Source organism: Amphibalanus amphitrite, unplaced genomic scaffold, assembly GCF_019059575.1.
Source record: "Amphibalanus amphitrite isolate SeventyFive unplaced genomic scaffold, NRLGWU_Aamphi_draft 000285F_arrow, whole genome shotgun sequence".
NCBI lineage: Eukaryota > Metazoa > Arthropoda > Thecostraca > Balanomorpha > Balanidae > Amphibalanus > Amphibalanus amphitrite.
This window is the reverse complement of record NW_024881780.1, coordinates 248,344-266,869: the sequence shown is the minus strand read 5'-3', so window position 1 is coordinate 266,869 and position 18,526 is coordinate 248,344. Positions and strand designations below refer to the sequence as shown.

The window sequence follows — 18,526 nt, the reverse complement described above, 5'->3', positions numbered from 1 at the left end:
GGTAACTGCATGTTTGTCAAATTATGTGAATAAACGAATTCATAACATTGCATTTTTCTGTCCATGCAAGGAACAAGTAAGATGTTGTAGAAAATGTAATAGAGGGCTGCATTGCTGATTTCATGCACTTTATCAGAGCTTTATTTAGAATTGCTTTCCTGAAAGCTACACACAGGCCACAGCACTGAAATTCACAATGTCATAGCTTTTGGCAGAAAAAAAAAGAAAAGACTTGCCTAGGTAAAATTGGCTGAAAGTATGGCAGAGCAGGTCTTGATGCGTATGCCCATCCGTGTGCTTGCCGAAGCCGAACTGACTGCAACACATTAACTCTGACCCACCATGGTGGCTGGCATATCCTGAACTTTCACCACTCTAAACAAGACAACTTTCAGCCCTCAGCATTGTATTAAAACACTGTACATGGCAGTTGACACTCAAAATTTGTTTCAGTGCCATCCACGGACAACATCAGTCGCCATTCACCAGGCCAGTAATAATAGCAACAACAGAACAGAATAGATAATAGCTTCAAACCCATGTAGTCAGAGTTACTAGGTCTGCACCTCAAAACAAAATCCAGGTGACATTCACCACGCCAGTAAAAAAAAAAAAACAGGTAGGTACTTAGGTAACGTAACAGCTTCAAATCTGGTAACATGTTGGTCGGACTTAACACTACCATATGTACATGGAATAATATGATACCAAACAATAGTGCAACCATTCTGGACAACAAAAGTGTATGATAAAATTAATTTAGAATACTTTGGCAGCATGATTTACGAGCACAGGCAGGTGTTACCTACCAGCCTTCTCAATGCTCGTAAAACCAACATTGTAGTTTTGATTTTACCTTACATGATAACACACTTGGCTGCAATAGCACATTTAATTTAACACTGTGAAAAGACCAGTTATAACCACTTCACAAGCACAATTGCACCTCATGCCGACATCCTTTTCCAAAGACAGTCAGCAGCGTCTTTCGTCAAAACTGGAAGATCAATCCCCTTTCAACTGTTAACATCAAAAATATTTCTTCATGGTGTGATCTCCTATGGAAACCTTGCGGGAAAAGAATTAATGTCAATTGTCAGCTCTTCAAATTTCTTTGGACTTAAACTTGCAGTACCATATCCAGTTTGCTTTGATATTTTGTTTTTCATTCCATGTTGAAGTTGAACACCAAGCTCCAGATATAGCAGGCAGCTTGATCATCTTCGGCCCTGGTATAATATCAGTCCAAGTTCCAGTGGTGGGTATCTTCTAATATTCAAATTAAAATGAAAAGCAATAGGCTTTCTCTTCGCAGACGACGGATTTCACGTTGATAAAAAAGGGAGCTCAAGGTCAGCAAAACTCGGGTTCAAGGAATGGCGGGCGTTGAAATGACTGCTGACGTCATCAACAAACCGCTAATGGTTAAGAGATAGGGACTAAGCTGGTCCCACCCTGCAAGTAAAGGGAAGAAATTTCTTGAACACCATAAAGCTGCGGGGGTTGCGACCAGGATAAATGGTGGTTTCTGAGCCTGGCCGCAAACTTGGCTATCTCAACTCAAAACTAATGTTAAGGTGGGATGGTCCCTTTAAAGGGACCCTCCCACCTTCAAAAAAGTTAATGAATTGGCATGAAAGTGATGTCGCTCGTTTCAGAAAGAGCAAAAACGAATATCTACCAAATTTCATCGAAAAATATTCACCGGTTTTCAAGATATTAGACTTTTACTTTTGTTTACTTTTTGGGATCTCCGCTGTTCCTAGCGACTTTATTTTGAAAGTGCGGCATTTGTTGCGCGCAAAGCAGCATATACCACCGCGTGCTACAAAACGTTTTAGTCAAACATTTAAAAATCGTTAGATATCTGCGCTGACGTCACACATTCAGAGGGGTATTCCTATGCATTAGCCCCTCTGAATCAAAATGCTGCAATTTTGAAATTCAATATTTCCGCTTTAAGGCATTTCTCGATGTTGTGAGTGCCGAAACCGGTAATTGTGAGCCAGGGACCCCATTTTGGCTATCTCAACTCAAATCTAATGTTAAGGTGGGAGGGTCCCTTTAAGCGGTTAATTATTTGTTTATGGTCTCGTTTTTTAATATCACTCAGTAGTTCGGTTAAATTTAATTCTTTCGATTCAGCTGCTATGATTGTTGTTAATTCCAACAGCTCAAGCCAGGCGTGAACAATACCTTATACCAGTTTCTTGCATAGGTACTACGCAATTCGCGACAGGCTATGAGCATCAGATGCGAGTATAAAATTTCTTTGTCGCAGAAATACTACGTAAAAGGAAATTCGGTAGGTATAGAGATGGATGTACTAAATTCAGTTCTAAATTGCCTTGCGTGCCTCGCAAGCAAAAAACGAAACGGTCCGATCCATGAAAACGGACCAAAACGGAAACCAAGATAAAATAGAAGTCTGGCCATTGAAAAACCTCATCGTGCAGCCACACCCTTCAGCAGAAACCGGTCCAGCAATAACAAATGATTTCCTGTCCAAGAACACCTGGACACAAATGGATTTACAACGTTTTTATATACCCTCACATCCGGAATCGGTCAAACACGTCGCCTTATTGCGATGCTGTCTCCTGTAACACCTAACATCTGGGCCGAAATGCAGAAACCAGTTTCATGTGCGAGTATGTTCTTATTCTATGAATCAGCCCTAACAGCTAGTTCGGCGTGTTGCTGCTCGATGTCCATTGTTAGTCCAGCCTTCCCTGACCGTTTACCCGTTTTGTTCACAGCTGGATGGCTTCACGCCGGTGCTGGGACGGGCTCGGAAGGGCAGCGAGTCGGAACCGGTACTTCTCAGAGCTGACCTGGCGCCTCCCCTCGCACCCTCTCCGCCTCCGCTGTGTGGAAGCACACCTCCGGAGTCTGTGGACCACGTGGACGGAGCTCTCGACAGAGCCCTCGACGAAGCGCTCGACGAAGTTCTCGACGGAGCCGACGCAGAAGGTCACAGTCCTCAACAGAGCGGTTATAGTGGTGATGAGTCAGCCAAGGAAGAACAATTAGAACTGCAGCCGGGAGATGAGGTAAACAATCATCCCCCAGAACAAGACCAGCGTCGATCTTCAACCCTTCACGATGAGATCGAGCTCTATCTCAATCAGCGCCGTGCCAGCATGCCATCAACGGGTCAGCCCTCTGATTTTACTGACCACTCGCGTCGGAAGAGCGAGTCCCACCTGCACATCAAATGGCCGCACCTGGTAGAGTTGGCCCTCAAACGCCATCGGCACAGCTACAACATGCGACAGCAGGCGGCGGAGAGACAGAAAGACAACCCTTTCCGCTGGCGAAAGCGGCAGTTTGATGTGAGCGAAGACTCATCGGAGGTCAAGGTGGAGGCACCTCGCTCGCGCTCATCCTCCAGCGGCAAGAGTCGGAGTCCTTCCAGAGGTGCCGTGGGACCCAGCGTGGGCGACTCGGACTCGGACCCGGAGATGGAGCCGGAGTCGTTCGGAGGCGCCATTTTCCAGAAGCTGACCGTGGTGGCCGGGAGGAGACACCATCGCAACAGCGCTAACTCGGAACCAGAGGACGACCATGAGAAAGGTAAGCTGGATGGCCCTCAGCGGCCTGCGGGGCGCGTAACTGTCCATACGCCTGTACTGATGAAATAACCGGTACGTACGTCGTAGGTGTAACGTGCGATGAAGGCTGCAGTTGTATACCAGACACGTTCCTGCATGCGCCTGAATAGCCTGCAATATCGAGGACAGAGTTTTAAGGAAATTATATCGTGATACAGGAATCTAGCGAAAATGGTTTCGGCTGTATAATTATGTTGTATGCACACTTATGTTAAATGTTCCGGACTAAATTAGCAGATAGGTACCGACATGATCTTGTCTATTGAAGTTGGCCAAACTCAGGAGACGAAGATGTTTGGCATTTGGGGTTACCGGGGCAAAACTTTCCTGTCACCGTCTTTACCCATAAAACCTATTTCTGATGAACAGAGCTGGTGAACAGAGTTTTCAACTGCGCTCATTTAGAAATGCGTCAAAATTTGTCGATTTTGTCGACCAATTACAATGAACAACAGTTAAATGCTTCGCACATCATGTCTACAACGTGATTTGTTCACGTTTTGTTTCCTATTCAAAATTCGCCATTACCTGCATTCCTATATTTTTTTCTGAGACAGGATGTTTCTGATCAAGTTGGAACAATTCTACGCTACTGGCTAAAACGTATCGCTCGGACTATCTGACAGTTGAACTTGGTTCCGGATGGCCAGTGAAACTGTTGCCAAAACGTTTATCGCTGTCCTCCGATAGCTCGGCGAGGAATGCAATGCTATCGTGTCTTTTCCTAAGCCGATTATCTAATCAGCCTCTATCAAATCTGGCGAATGTTTTCACCAATCCTACAGCTGTGTCTCGTCATTTTCCGTGTACGTGCACCACTGACGTTTCACCGCTGGCACGTTTTGTTCGCTACTGCAGCGTTTTACGGGCCAAAGCCAGGGGCCAAATCTGCTCTATGAGGTCATTGATCTCGACTTTATGTCACGATGTAGTAAATAGAGGTTCACATAGACACAAATGCTGACATATCGTAAATCGCCAAGCAATGCTTTCTCTCTCGCTCGTGCAATACCAGTGCATGACTTTGAGATTGAAAACCCACAGGTGCAGTGGTGCAGTGAACGATAAGAACGATAAGCCGAAAGGTCAATTTTTCTTTGACTTTGGCTGAGATGGAGCCGTCATTTTCTCGTTGATAAACGAAGGTATGCTGCAATACCAATACCAATTTTTATTCAGGCAAATCCACTCATAGTGGCTATTCCTTGCCATCAGTCAAGTTGTGAAATGCAGTGATATAAAAAGACATTCACACTTTCCACATGCACATAAACTAAAACGGGCATAATAAAAAGGGAAAAAACTAAAATAAGACAATAATGACGACGACAGCAAGTAACTAGTAGTAAAACACGCATTCCTATGTTTCCCTCGTGCTAATAACTCGCTTGAGAGCGTGATTAAAATTGGCAACTGTCATCGTGCGCATTTCCACTGGGAGGGCATTGTACAGCATCGGTGCACGGTACAAGAACCGGCGCCTCCCAGTCTCCGTCCGTACACGTGGCAGACGCAGGTCATCATCATGTCGAGTGCTCCGTTCTCGTGTCTCACGGTTTGTTTGGAGTGAGGATGAAAGCGACACTGGTGTGTGATGCATGCAAATTTTGTGGAGTAATGCGAGCGTATGAAATTTAAATAGGTCTTCCGCATCGAGCCACCCCAGTGCCGCCCTGACGTCCGCTGAACGGCTGAACTTCCTTCGACCTGATACGACACGCGCAGCAAAGTTAATCACTTTTTGAATCTTGTCTAGATTCTTTCGGCTGCCGTTGCCGTACACAGGGAGGCAGTAGCGGACGCGGGAAAGCACCAGGGCGGCTACGATGGTGGGGAGGACCTCGACCGGAAGATAGTGACGGATGTGCGACAGGCCAATGAGGATCCCGAAGCATTTGCGCGTAATTTCTTGCACATGGGCGTCCCAGGACAGGTGGCGATCAAAGACCACCCCTAGATTTCTAACTTCTAAGACGGGCTGAATTGTACGCTCGCGGAATTTGACGCCGAAAGGTGTGATGTTCCGCAGATTTTGTCTACTGCCAAAAGCTATCAACTGAGTTTTGTCGGGGTTCACCTTGAGAGAATTTGCGCGGAACCAGAGGTCGAGAGAGGAAAGGACCTGTTCCATGCGCTCAGTCAGATCTGACAGGGCTGTCCTGTTGCCGCAGACCATGACCTGGGTGTCGTCCGCGTACTGGACAACGGTCGCATCCGGCACGAACAGGCTGAGGTCGTTTGAAAAGACGGTGTATAAGAGGGGACCTAGTGCCGAACCTTGAAAAACGCCCATGTTGTTCGGAAGCGCGGTTGATGTCTGCCTGTTGCCAGAGACATCAGTGAAGCTGACGCTCTGTGTGTGGTTCTGCAGGTACGCCTCAAACCATGCAGTGTCCACACCGTGTAACTGAAGTTTTTGAAGAAGCTTAGAATGGTCTATGACATCGAAACATTTACTAAGATCAAGCAGGCAGAGGAGCGAAATTTGATTTTGATCGTTAGCCAGGAGAACGCGATCCGAAATGGTGACCAGTGCCGTTTCGGTGGAATGGCGAGTGCGGAAGCCGTGTTGGGTGTCGGAAAGGAGGTGGTTGATAGTGAGGTAGTGGTACAGCTGTCGCTGCACCACTCGCTCAACTATTTTGGATATAACTGGGATGATGGATATGGGCCTGAAGTTGACGGGATTGGAAGGATCGCCGGATTTATGGATGGGATTGACGAGGGAGTGTTTCCACTCCGCAGGGATATCACATCGAGTAAGGCACGAGTTAACCAAATGGAGCAGTATGTGGCTGATCACAGGTAGACACATTTTTATGACTCGGACACATATGCCATCGACCCCGCAGGCCGAGGTTCCGGGCATGCTTAATATGACGCTGTTAAGTGTACGGAGGTCGATGGCAGACACGGCAAAGGCGCACGCTCCCACTCGCGGCAGCCTACCGGGGATACTCGGTTCACTCCCCTGTAGTCTCACCTCGCGCGCGACTTTCGGCCCAACGTTAACAAAGTACGCGTTCATATCACCAGCGGACACCAGGGGCACAGTCCTCTGTGATGGCTGTTTTCCCGCTACATGCTGTCTGATATTGCGCCACAGTGTGTGAGGGCCCTGCTCCTGAGGCTCCAATCTGAGGCTCACATTTGTCTGTGACCGATAAAGCTTTATCCTTTTTTTTTTCTGAAAGCTTAGTTCAAGATTTTCCGTGGTTAGTTTTTGCAAGGCCAACTGAAAACATCGAGGAACTTTCAAATTCCTTGATGAAGACGGCATAATTGACCCTATTGCTATGAGCCAGATATAGGTATGGGGTTCTATGTGTCTAACTGATGAGCGATCAAATCAATTTGTATGTCAGTAGATTTATTGATCTTATAAAAACCTTTTCAGTTCAAGTTCGACTTTCAATCATTCAGATACCACGCTTTCCATTGCTAGAAAAATGACTTCAACATATAGAAGTAGGCATTTATCCAAACAAAATTCAATAACCTACATATCCTAACACTTGCGCTACATCCGGCAGAAAATGATGCGGTATGGTGTAGGTATATGAAAAGTATGAAAAAGTACTGAGTCGTTGGACTTGGGCCAGGCGTTTGACTATTTTTTGTTACCTCCTCGCGGTTTCATATCGGTAGGGGAGAGTGGGGTGGGTTGTATCAGTTTTTACTCCGAGACCCATAACCTCGTAACTATCCGTGATAAACTCATTATTTCCATACTATCCCCTTCCTTGATTGTTCTGCTTTTTTGTGCAAAGTAACTTTTCCGCTACCTCTACCAGTTTTTCTTCTACGGTCTGCCGAATAGAGCAATGTTTTTGATACAACTTGCCCCATGGCTTGGGTGAGTTGTATCACATGGTGGGGTAATTTGTATCACTATTTCACGTTTCAGGGAGTGTGCTTGCTACTGGTTTTGAACATAACAGCAACATTAAATGGGGTTAATACAATGTATAGGTATGCTCAAAGGCTTCACTTTATTAGACCAAACTTAGGTCAATGCAATCCGAACGAAACATCAACAGACTAGACGCAAAAGTGGCCCGTTAAGAGCAAAGAAGCCAACACATTGTGCCGAAATGGAACGAGCATTGACTAGCTACCTACAAACGCGAGCCAGGGCTTAGCTTTCGCGATCAAAAGCAACATACCCATACATACATACATACATACATGTTACAACATACCCCACCCGGCTCTGATACAACATGTACCTAGCCGCCATCTTGGAAAAACATCCTCGTGCTAAAAAAAAAACAGCGGACAGCTGGAGAAATCCGTTTTCACTCACGCAGCCTTAGAACCTACCCTCACCACCGCTACGGAGATCTTTCAAATTCGTGCACATCCAAATGCCCAAAACACACATTTTCTTGCAACTTATTTTTTTAGAATGACATTAAAAAAAAACATAAAATCGGCTCTCACCTCGAGACGCGTCCACTCAGCCACAAGACAGAACAGGGGAAGATGGCGCCCGGAAAACCTCGTCGGCTGGTCGTGTCGCGAGCGCCATCCATTGGATAAGTTTGGCACAATTCGCCCTGATACAACTTGGACATGATACAACTCTCCCCGCTCTCCCCTATATTTTAGCTGTATTTATTGTTAAAAGTTATACAACATGCTGGAACATTTTCAATCAATTCCTTCTTACATAGCACAGTCATTTGACGGTGCATTTGGTACCGTTGCCATGCGCTGAAGCCGCGGGCCCTTCTTCAACCAAGGCCCGCCTGTTGGGCTTACGTCAGCATAGGAAAACGCAGCCACATGCCGTGTCGATGTGTGTCCTGATTAACGCCCGGGCTCCCTACCGGTTTTCAGGTGGCCTAACGATTAGATTGAAAGATAACTAGATCGGCGATTATAATAAGCAAGCGCTTCTTTTATTGCTGAATTATATATTACGCCAACATCTTTACTCAAACACGGATATAGTAGGGGAGAGTGGGGTAAGATGCCCAGGGTGGGAAAGACGCCCCACCCCCTCTAGCGGGGAAACAAAGAATCGAACCTGGAAATTAATGTTCTTAGCGTAAAGCAGAAGCCTGCCTTGTTAACTGCACAAAAATTTGCGAAGCTCAGTTGGGCAACGGCTGGCTGGTGATTGCACGTTTTTTATTTGCTGCTTTCAAAAAATATTTTGGCGTCAAAACATTGTAAATATCAAAAAAGGTAAATAATTTTTGCGTCCCTTGCTATAGTCGTGATACATTAACATGCGTGTACTGTGTCCCAAACAGTTTGTTTCAGGGTGTAGTTTTATGGCTAACAAATTGTGCTGATTTAACGTTACTTCGGTACCTTGGGGTAAGATGCCCCCTGTCCTGATGGGGAAAGACGCCCCCCTAAATCCGTAGGCTGTCCTTCAAGCAGCCCGTCAAATCATTTATTGCATACTTGTGATGAGAGACAAAAGCCGATCTGGGACTATTGAGAGTCCGGTACGGTCGGGTGCTCCCCATGCCGGTCTCTCGGCCCACACAGCGACTTTTTGGGCGGCATCGACTCTGAGAGCCCTCACGACGGCCTCTGTGGGCCCCATTATTGGTTCTAGGGCCCCTCACGACATCCTTTGAGGGCTCTCACGTTGGCTCCACGGGCCGCGCTGGCATCTGAGCTCCCCACGATGGGCTCGAGGGCCCTCAAGCATCACGAAGACCTATAAGGGCCCCACAGCGGTCTCCGAACGCCACCACGGAGGCTTGTTTGGCCACGTTGGACTATGATGGCCCTAACGATGACCTCTGAAGCCCCTAACGACTACTTTCGAGGGCCCTTACGATGACGTTTGGTGTCTTCTGCAGGCTCGAAGGGACTACTGATTCGTTCAGGCGATTCACGTGCCTATTTATGTCACTTTTAGTGCAGGGGGCATCTTACCCAGCGCCAGGGGGCGTCTTTTCCACCCTGTGGGGTAAGATGCCCCCTTTCACTTCTTCAGGAAAATGCTTAATAGCAAAAAAAGGTATCATATTTCAGGCACGAAAGTGTGATATTTTTGGAGAAAAATGATGTCGGCTTCCGTTAAAACTCCAAGTTTTGGCTTTCCGATCGTCATTTTCTAATAATATATGACATAGTCAAACCCTGGGCATCTTTCCCCACTCTCCCCTACCTACCTAATAGGGAATTAAAAGACAGACACGTCTTGTTAGAATTTTTGACTGCATTTAGGCATGTGCGTGGCATTAATGATGCGCCCAGTAGCGGCTCGCTAAACTGCGCAATTCATTTTCAATCATTTTTAGTCCCTTTTGAATTGAACCCATGTAGGAACTAAATGCTTTGTTTACGTTTCCCTGCGTCGTTGGACGCCAGTTCGTTCGCGCTCGTCAGCCTGCGTGTCCGTCTTTGTGTTCGTCCGCTTCGCTTCTGTGACCGTCTGCCTGTGTGTCGTCCCGAGGTGGGGGCGGTGCGTCATCGGCCCGTGCGCCGCTGGAGAGGCAGATGACATTTCCGGCCGCTCCGAGCCTCCCCGGCTGGATGGACTGGTCTGACCTGGCTAACGACTGGCTGCTGGAGGCGATACAGCCGCCACAGGACTCCCCCGAGATGTCGGGACAACGGCCACCGCTGTCAGGTCACCAGGCACCACCGGCAGGTCACCAGTCACCACTACCGGGTCATTGGGAGAGGTCAGGTCAGTGTCCGGGGCAGGTCAGTGGGTCAGAGACGGATTCATGTGGACCAAGACACCACCTACGCCAGTCCATGCCCGAGCTCCGACCTGTGTGCTGGAGGTCGGACAGTGACTTGAGTCCCTCCAGTGATGTCAGCGAATCGTGCATCAGCGTAGGGAGAAGATATCACGACGGTTACAGTGATTTCAGTACGCCATTGACGAGCTCATTCAATGACTCCAGTGACTCCAGCGTGGATGCTGTCGACCTTGCTTCATATCATCACAAGCACATGATTCAATTTCAACCCAGCCGTTTTCAGCCATCATTTGGACTGGAAAATTTTACCCTTCGTGCAGCAGACAGAAACGCACACGGAAGATTTGCAGACACTCTACTTGCAGATTCACCCACCAGCCCTAAACCTACCGACCCTGGCTTATCGCCTACGCCGGTGCTTGATTCACGGCTCAATCCGCTGCGGCCCGGTCCAGTGGGTTCCCTTCACCGGTGGGCCGAGCCCGGCGGTGGCGGTCGCCACGGCGCCACCGACAGCGATCCGCACCAGATAGTGCCAGCGAGCGGCGACCACCGGCGCGTTTTTGCTCCAACAGACTCGTCACCGCCGCACGACGGCGACTCGGCGCTCGGCGAGTCGCACGGAGAGTCACGAGTAGAGTCACGAGTAGAGTCACGGCGCGGGTGGCACACGGAGCAGCCGTTTTACCGCCTTCACGGCACGGCCGGCAGCAGCGGCGAGTCCGGTATCGGCGATGAGGCGGCCGAGGGGCGGCCGCCGCCGCTCGGCCAGGACCGCTGGCCGGCCGAGCCATCGCTCCCTGGCAGTCACCAGCGGCACAAAGCCGGCGCCAAGGTCAGCACTGGCCAGGGGAACGGGACTGCCGCGTGCCCGGTGCCGGCGCGGCGCGCAGGAGCCGTCTGCAGCCGGAGCCGCGCCGCCGGACCACTCGGTACAACGGCGAGCGAAGGAGCCGAGACGGGACCCGCGAATGAGCCACTGGTGAACACGACTCAGGAAGAGGGCGAGAGAATCGAGCGAAAGGGCGGAGGTGCGGTGAAAATGATTGAGATGAAACCGGAAGCGACGTGGAGCTGGCGACAGAATGAGACAAGGCACAGGACGACTAAACTCGAGCACATAATTATGAGAGACGCCGAAACAAACACAGAGCCGGATTTGTATCTAAAAACACGGCGGAAAACAGTAGCTGAAGCGGAAACGGAAATACGCCGTGGAACGTTTCTCTATGCTCCGAGCTTAGTAACTGGGCAGGAGAAGTGCCAGGCACGGCACGGTCTAATCAGATGGCCTCTGAGCACTACACCGTGTGAGATACACGGACAACTCGGCGCTCTTTCATCTGGCGGCATCGACTGTTTTCAGTGTGACACACAGACTGGAGGGAGCGGCGTCTCACAAGCGCCGCCCGCTGCCGCCGCCTTAGCAAACACAGCACCACTCGCTGCCACGGAGTACGTGACCGATAGTAGGCGTTACATGAGCCGGCGCGGACTGGAGCCGACAACCGAGCCGCACCTGGAAACCAACCACCATCACGTGCTATTCGGAGTCACGACGAGCCGGAACGGAAGCGGCCGCGAATCCGCGTACGATTCACATGCCCAGCGAGGTGCAAGGTCACAGGTTGTGTACGAGCACGACCGCGTGAGAGTGCTGATCACGGAGGAGGGGCTTTGGTCGCATGACAAGGCTTATCGTGGGACGGGGCTCAAGACTGGATTTCAGACGAGACAGGAGACGGAACTGAAGACGGGACTGGGCACGGGACGGGGGACAAGACGGGAGACGGCACGGGATAAGGGACATGAGTCGTCACGTGAGCTGTCTTCATCTCGGAGCTGTCTCCGCCGTTGCCTCAGCTGGGCGGAGCCGGGGTTTGACCGAGCTCAGCAGTGCCCCCGCCCCGCGCGGCGTCACGCGAGCACCGCGTCCCGTATCGAGAGCCGGTGTGACGCCGCCGATAGGGCCGATAGTGACGCTGACGCAGCCCCGCCCCGGCGGCGGCGGCGGAGCCAGGTGAGGGCCCCGGGCGGCCATGGGGGCACCGCGGGCGGGGGCGGCGGGCGGCGGCGGGGTCGGGGCGGCTCCGAGTCACCGGGTCTGGCCGAGTCGGCCGGCGCCGGCGGATCGCCGCCGCACGAGGAGAGAGGCTGCTGGCGGCCGGCCGGGCCCCGGGCGGCCGGCGGGCCGCGCCGCGCCGCCGCCGCCGCCGCCGCCGCCGCTGCCGCGCCGGGCCGCCAGTGTTGGTCCGGCGGCGGCCGCGAGCGCCCCGGTCCCCGCTCCAGTGCATCGCATCCCGTGACCGCGCGGCCTACGGCAGCCGCAGCACGCGCCGGCGCTGACGCGGAACATAGCACGCCGACACCGACGAAGGCGCTGTGCAGCGAGACGATCTCGACACGATCGCAACTTCTGACACCGCGGGACGCGGCCATGGAAGACGAGAACCACAGGAACTCAGCCATCACGGCACTCGCCGATGATCCGGTGAGGATCGAGGAGTGCGCGCCACCGGAGCCCAAAGTGGACGACTCGGAGTCAGACGAGTCGACGTGTGAGTACGACTTGGTGGTGGCCGCGCAGCGCTACCAGCGGGGCGCCGCCGGCCGCGACGGTGCCGACGACAGCGAGGCCAGCGCCGACGCCACCCACTCGGACTCTGACGACTCGGACTGCTCCGACCCGGAGACAAACGTGCGCCAGATGTACGTGCTCAACCCGAGCTCGTCGGTCGAGGAGCTGCTGGACGCGGCCGACAGCGGCACTGACTCTCCGCTGACGGTGGACGCGCGGCCCGTCTCGCGGCCCGGCTCGCCGCCCGGCCGGCCCGGACCGGTGCCGGGCCCCGGCTCCGAGCCTGGCGTGCACGACAAGCTGTCCGAGGCAGATACTGGCAGCGATACGGGCCGGTCGGCAGAGGCGGCGCCGGCTCAACACGCCACATCGGACCAGCCGGCTGGCCCAGCCGAGGCCGACGCCTCACAGCCTAAAACTGCCGAGGCTACGACGGCTGAGGCGCCAGCTGCCGGGTCCAGTGCTGAAGCAGAAGCTGACGCCAAAGCTGGAGACACCGTCGAAACTAAAGATGTCAAACCTGAGCCCGGTGTTCAGACTGATGATGACTCTCCGGGTGACCATGGGACCGAAGATGATGAAAATTCGACTGTTACACAGAGAGCAGTTGTGTTGGATACCGGTCAAAAGGGAGCCGTGGTGCCCGATGACACGGGCCAGGGGACAGAGACTAAATCGGTCGTGGAAGGACAATGCGATACGGACTCAGTCGAGGAGGACCTGACTGTCACAGAGCCCGTCGAAGTGACGACGTCTGCTGCGGCAGCTCCGACCTCAGCAGTATCGGCAGATGTGATAGTCGGTGTCGGTGAAACTCCTTCAGTCTCTCAGCGGACTTTGCCAGAGACTACGGAGACGTCCGAGACTGGTGTAGTGACCTCTAGTGTGTGCGCTTTTCCAAACGATGATGAAGTGCCCCGTGAAAAGACGGCTGCTGTCGGTGACAGTCAGGAGCCGACGAAAGTCACGTCTTCTGACGCCACAGGCGCCAATGACTCGGCCGTTTCGGAGACGGCTCCGGCGGGTCACGTAGCCTCGGGCGAGGCAGAGACAAGTGCGCGTGTCGAAGCGACGAGTGCGAGCGACGTCAATGTGTTAAACGCGGCGACTTTCAGTGATAGTGCCAAACTAGTAGCCGATTGCGACAGTGTGCGCGCCGCGAAATGCGCGGATTCAAGCGACGTGTGTGCCAATGAATCGAGCGGTGACTCGAGTGCCAATGGTGAGAGTGACGCGTGTGCGGCGAAATCGGCGCTGTCGAGAGCCGCCAGCCCGCCGGTGTGCGCGAACAATGCGAGTGATTCCAGGACAAAGGAATTGACCGAGACGGCCGCTGGCGGTGCCGAGGATTCCACGGTGGCGTCCCGGCCGCCGCCGGTCGTGACCTTGACCCCGGCGCCGGACGGGGTCCGAGACGCTCTCACGGCGCCGAGCAGCGCCGGCCAGCTGCAGGGGCGCGCGGAGACACCGGCCGGAGACGTCACCGAGCCCCTCGGGGCACAGGTAACCGCCGACACTGCCCGCCAGGACCGGTGCCCGCAGCCGGCGGCAGGTGAGCGGCCGGCCGCGGCCAGCGAACGGCCGACGGGGGAACGGGCTCAACACGACCCGGGTAGTCCAGACAGTGCCACAGAACAGGTGCCAACCGAACAAGGGGTCGGGCAGGAGGGGGAACTGCCCCTCGCTGCCGAAACGGGTACAAATGGGGAGACTGTTCCAGTGACCGGTACTGGTCATCACGAACTCGACTCTGACGGACTCAAAGATGAAGAAGTTTCCATCAAAAGTGAAGAGACTATGAGCGAGACCGTGCCAAAAACAATCGACGCTGAAAGCGAACAAATTGCACCCGCCCATGCGTCTGAGGTGGCCCTATCCGGAATTGAATCACTCGATCCCGACCACACCGCACCCACCCGTACACCCGAGCCTGTCACGCAAGGCCAGGGCACCCCTGCCCCAAACCCTGCTCCCGAATCAGCAGTGAGTTCCACCTCACCAATCCCCAGCACCTTCCCGGCGCCCGCGGCGCTCGTGACTACCCCCGTCCCCGTGCGTGACGCACCGACCGGGCCGGAATGTGCGGCACCCGGTCCGGCCGGCGCGCAGGAAAAACTCGTCTCAGATGATCCAACAGCTGTAAAAGTGGCGGTGGACGGCGGCGGCGCACTGGTTCGCCCTGAGTGCCGGTCGCCGGAGGAAAAACCCGCGGCGGACGGGCCGGTGCCGGCGGACAGTTGTCGCGTCGCCACGGCCAGTGACGTCACCACAGCGGCTACCGAGGCGGGGCCAGGTGACGGCGCCGGGATCGGACCGCTCCGAGACACTGCGCAGATTGAGGCAGGGCGCGCGGTGGGTGGGGCTGAGCCTGCTTTGGGGAGCGGGGCGGAGCCTGCTGTGGGGAGCAAGGCGGAGCCTGCAGAGAACGAGGCGGGGTCTGCTGCACCGGCAGGAGCTGAGACGGCCCCCATGGCTGGCGCCGGTGCGGAGACAGGCTCCTTGACGGCTCCCGAGACAAAGACAGAGGCTGTGCAAGACAATGAAACGACTCCCGAGTCTGCTAAAATCGATACAGAACCAGCACACGAATCCCACACCGCAGTTGACGTCAGTTCAACCAGCAGTCCCAACGTCAGCCATCAATCAGTCAATGACACTGAGGCCGATCATTCAGCGCCTGTTGATAGTGAAACAGATCGAACAACGGACAGGACTATCGAGACTGAACCAGCTATCGCATCCAAATCAGCCCCCGATGCCGCCGCAGCCACTGATAATGCGGTTGATAGTGTCCATGCTGCACATTCACCGGTTGGCACAATGGTGACAGGGGCTGAAGCGACTGGAAAAGGTCCCAGTGATGTTGTAGGTCACCCCAGGTCAACGGATGACCTGGCAGAAGAGGATGCGCCACGTCAAAGTGAGGATAACGCCAGTGGAGACTTAGCGGCTGATGTCATGCCAGCTGATGTTGCGTCAGGTGGTGGTGGTGTCACGGCGGCTGAGGCTTCAGAGACTGACGCTGTACCGGCTGATATGGAAGCTACTCAAGTCCAAGCAGCTGACATCACACCTAGTGACGTGTCGGAAAATGACGTCCCGAAAGCTGAAGTTCCTGGAAGTAGCGACTCAACATCTGACGTGCCGTCGGGTGACGTTACGTCTGTTGCCAGGGCTAATATTCCAGCTGCTAATGACGATACGACTGATGTCCCATCACTTTGTGTCGAGGTCACCAATGTCTCCTCCTCAAATGACCCAGCAAAGGACAGTACGCAGCTAGAGCTGGCCTCGGATAAATTAGCGGTCGACGGCCCGGCAGCAAACGTTGCAGATGAAAAGACAACAGCCAGTGATCTCATTAACTCTGCAGCCACTGATCTCAAGGGCACGGCGGCAGGCGGGAATGAAACGTCACATGAGACGGAGCTTTCAAACGAGCAGCAGGCAGCTGGAGTCGCAAAAGAAAACGATTCAAACCCTGACAAGACTTTTGGCATTGCAACTAATGAGCCCCACAGCGATACTGAGAATAGCAGTGTCACTGAGGGACGCTCGCTCCCTGTGTCCGGAGAGGGTAGTGGCAATTCGTCCGGCCCTGAGCACGTGTCGGTGGCAGGGAACGCCACGGCGCACCCGTCCGGTGCCGAGCGGCCCCTCAGCGCGGCCCCTAACGAGACATCGGAGCCGGCCGAAATGGCTCATTCGAGCCCGCCAGCTCCTGCAGCTGAGCACGAACCTGTCCCTACTGAGGGCGCCAGCCCGGCGGCCGGCTCGGACCACCGTCTGGCCGGCTCGGCGCCCGTGCTGACCGCTCAGACAGACGTGGCCGACCCCTCGGATACAGCAGCACCGGGTGCGAGATGTGACGCGGCGTCGATCGGTGAGCCCGGCCCGTCGGCGGCAGAGGTGTCCGCCGGTGGCGCCACCAGCACCGCGGACGGCGCCACCAGCACCCCAGCTCCGGCTGGTGCCGAGGAGCAGACGGCGACCGCCGAGCCCCGACCCGAGGGAGGGGACCCGGCGGCCAGCGGGGAGCCTCCTGCAGCCGCGCTGCTGACTGAAGGCGTGACACCGGCAGGTCCGGGGTCGGAGTCGACCCTGGAGACAGCACCGGCACCGCCATCGGTGTCTGATCGGCCACTGTCCGACTCCGGAGGTCCGGGAGAAAGCCAGCAGTCGGGCGGCGAAACCCCGGCCGCCGGACCCGACCGGCAGCCGGCCGAGTGGGCGACGGCCGTCGACACGGCGCCAAAGCACGCCGGCAAGGCGAGAAAGTCCAAGAAGAGAAGGAAGAAGGACGCGGCGAAAAAGTCGGCCATATCGGCGAGTGTGGAGAATATTGCCGATGCTGCTGGCACGAGTGAAACGGGTGAGCCAGCCGTCCAAACAACGAAGCCGGCGAAAGGAAAGGCAAGTATCGTCAAGGAAAAACCGGTCGAGCAATCTTCAAAACAAACAAAGGCAGATGCGCAAAAGGCCAAGAAAACAGCGAACACTGCCACGCCTTCAGCAAAAAGTAAACAAAGCAAGCGAAAAACAACTGCACCTGCTCGTGGTAAGAAATCCGAGGATGATAATGCCGTGGATAATACAAGTGCTTCGAAAGAAGGTTCAACATCTTCTACAGCAGAGCGAACAAAATCCGTTTCTGAGGAGAATAGTTCAAAAGAGAGGTCAGAAGGACCCGAGGAGCCTCTCAGTTCCACACAACAGTCCAGCACTTCTTCAAACGACACTGCTGTCATCGCCCTCCCTACCGCAGAGTGCATCGCCAAATCGCCTTTATCAGAGGGCCCACCTGACACGGCTTCGCCTGTGTCAGAAGGCCCCGCTGAACCACCCATTTCAGCATCAGAGGGCACACCTGACATCGCCAGTCCCGAGTTGAAAGGCTCCGAGGACCCGGCCCGCGGCCCCGTCAGTCACACTCACATTTCATCTAGCAATGAGACCCCGACAGTCGGTATCGAGAGCGAGGGTGCACCGTCTGCAGTTGGCTTTGAATCCGCTACACCGGAAAGCTCTGAACCAAAGGGACCACTTAGTCCTGAGCCAGTTACCGAGCCTCTTGAAACAGCGAGCCCTGTGATTGACAGTTCTGAACAGCTGAAAGCTCCCTCATCATCTGCAACCGGTAATCGTGAATCGGTCAATTTAGCAGAAACGACAAAGACAGCCGATTCCAATGTTACAGACCTGGCGGCTGAATCTGATGAGTCTGGCCGTCCCGACAAAATCGCACTAAGTGCAGATTCATTAGATGGCCAGGCTGAAAGCAAAGCAGAGGAGGAAATTGATGAGCCAATCAAAGCCACTTCAGTCGACAAAGAAGAGGTATTGACAAAAACTAATTTATCTGGAACAGGTGGGTCAGACATTGAGGTCACCGTCACCGGCTCATGTGAAGATCAGTTGCAGCCAGAAGCTAAAACACCCGTTGAAACTGAAAGCCCGGCAAAAACTGCAATAGCTGAGACAAATGAGAGGCAAAGCGAAATCATAATGCCTCGTGAGACAGGGCCGCTGGTAGAAAAAGACATTTCCATCGAGTCTGGCCAAGCAGCCGAAATCGTCAAACCGTGCGTTGACGGCGATGGAGTGGCCTCGGCCAGTGTTTCTGAACAGACGTCTCCAACAGAGGAAATCAAATT

At 53.7% G+C, this 18,526-nt stretch overlaps 1 protein-coding gene across 1 annotated transcript in view; it reads left to right on the top strand.

Annotated features, from left to right (window-relative positions):
- The window catches only part of LOC122387384 (mucin-19-like), an 87,606-nt gene that overhangs the window by 20,879 nt on the left and 48,201 nt on the right, over positions 1-18,526 (top strand). The window contains exons 7-11 of the mRNA XM_043377534.1: positions 2,760-3,053; positions 3,195-3,576; positions 12,619-13,428; positions 16,492-17,244; positions 17,503-17,618. Coding sequence (XP_043233469.1) covers positions 2,760-3,053; positions 3,195-3,576; positions 12,619-13,428; positions 16,492-17,244; positions 17,503-17,618 — 2,355 coding nt within the window. The remainder of the gene's footprint in view (positions 1-2,759; positions 3,054-3,194; positions 3,577-12,618; positions 13,429-16,491; positions 17,245-17,502; positions 17,619-18,526) is intronic.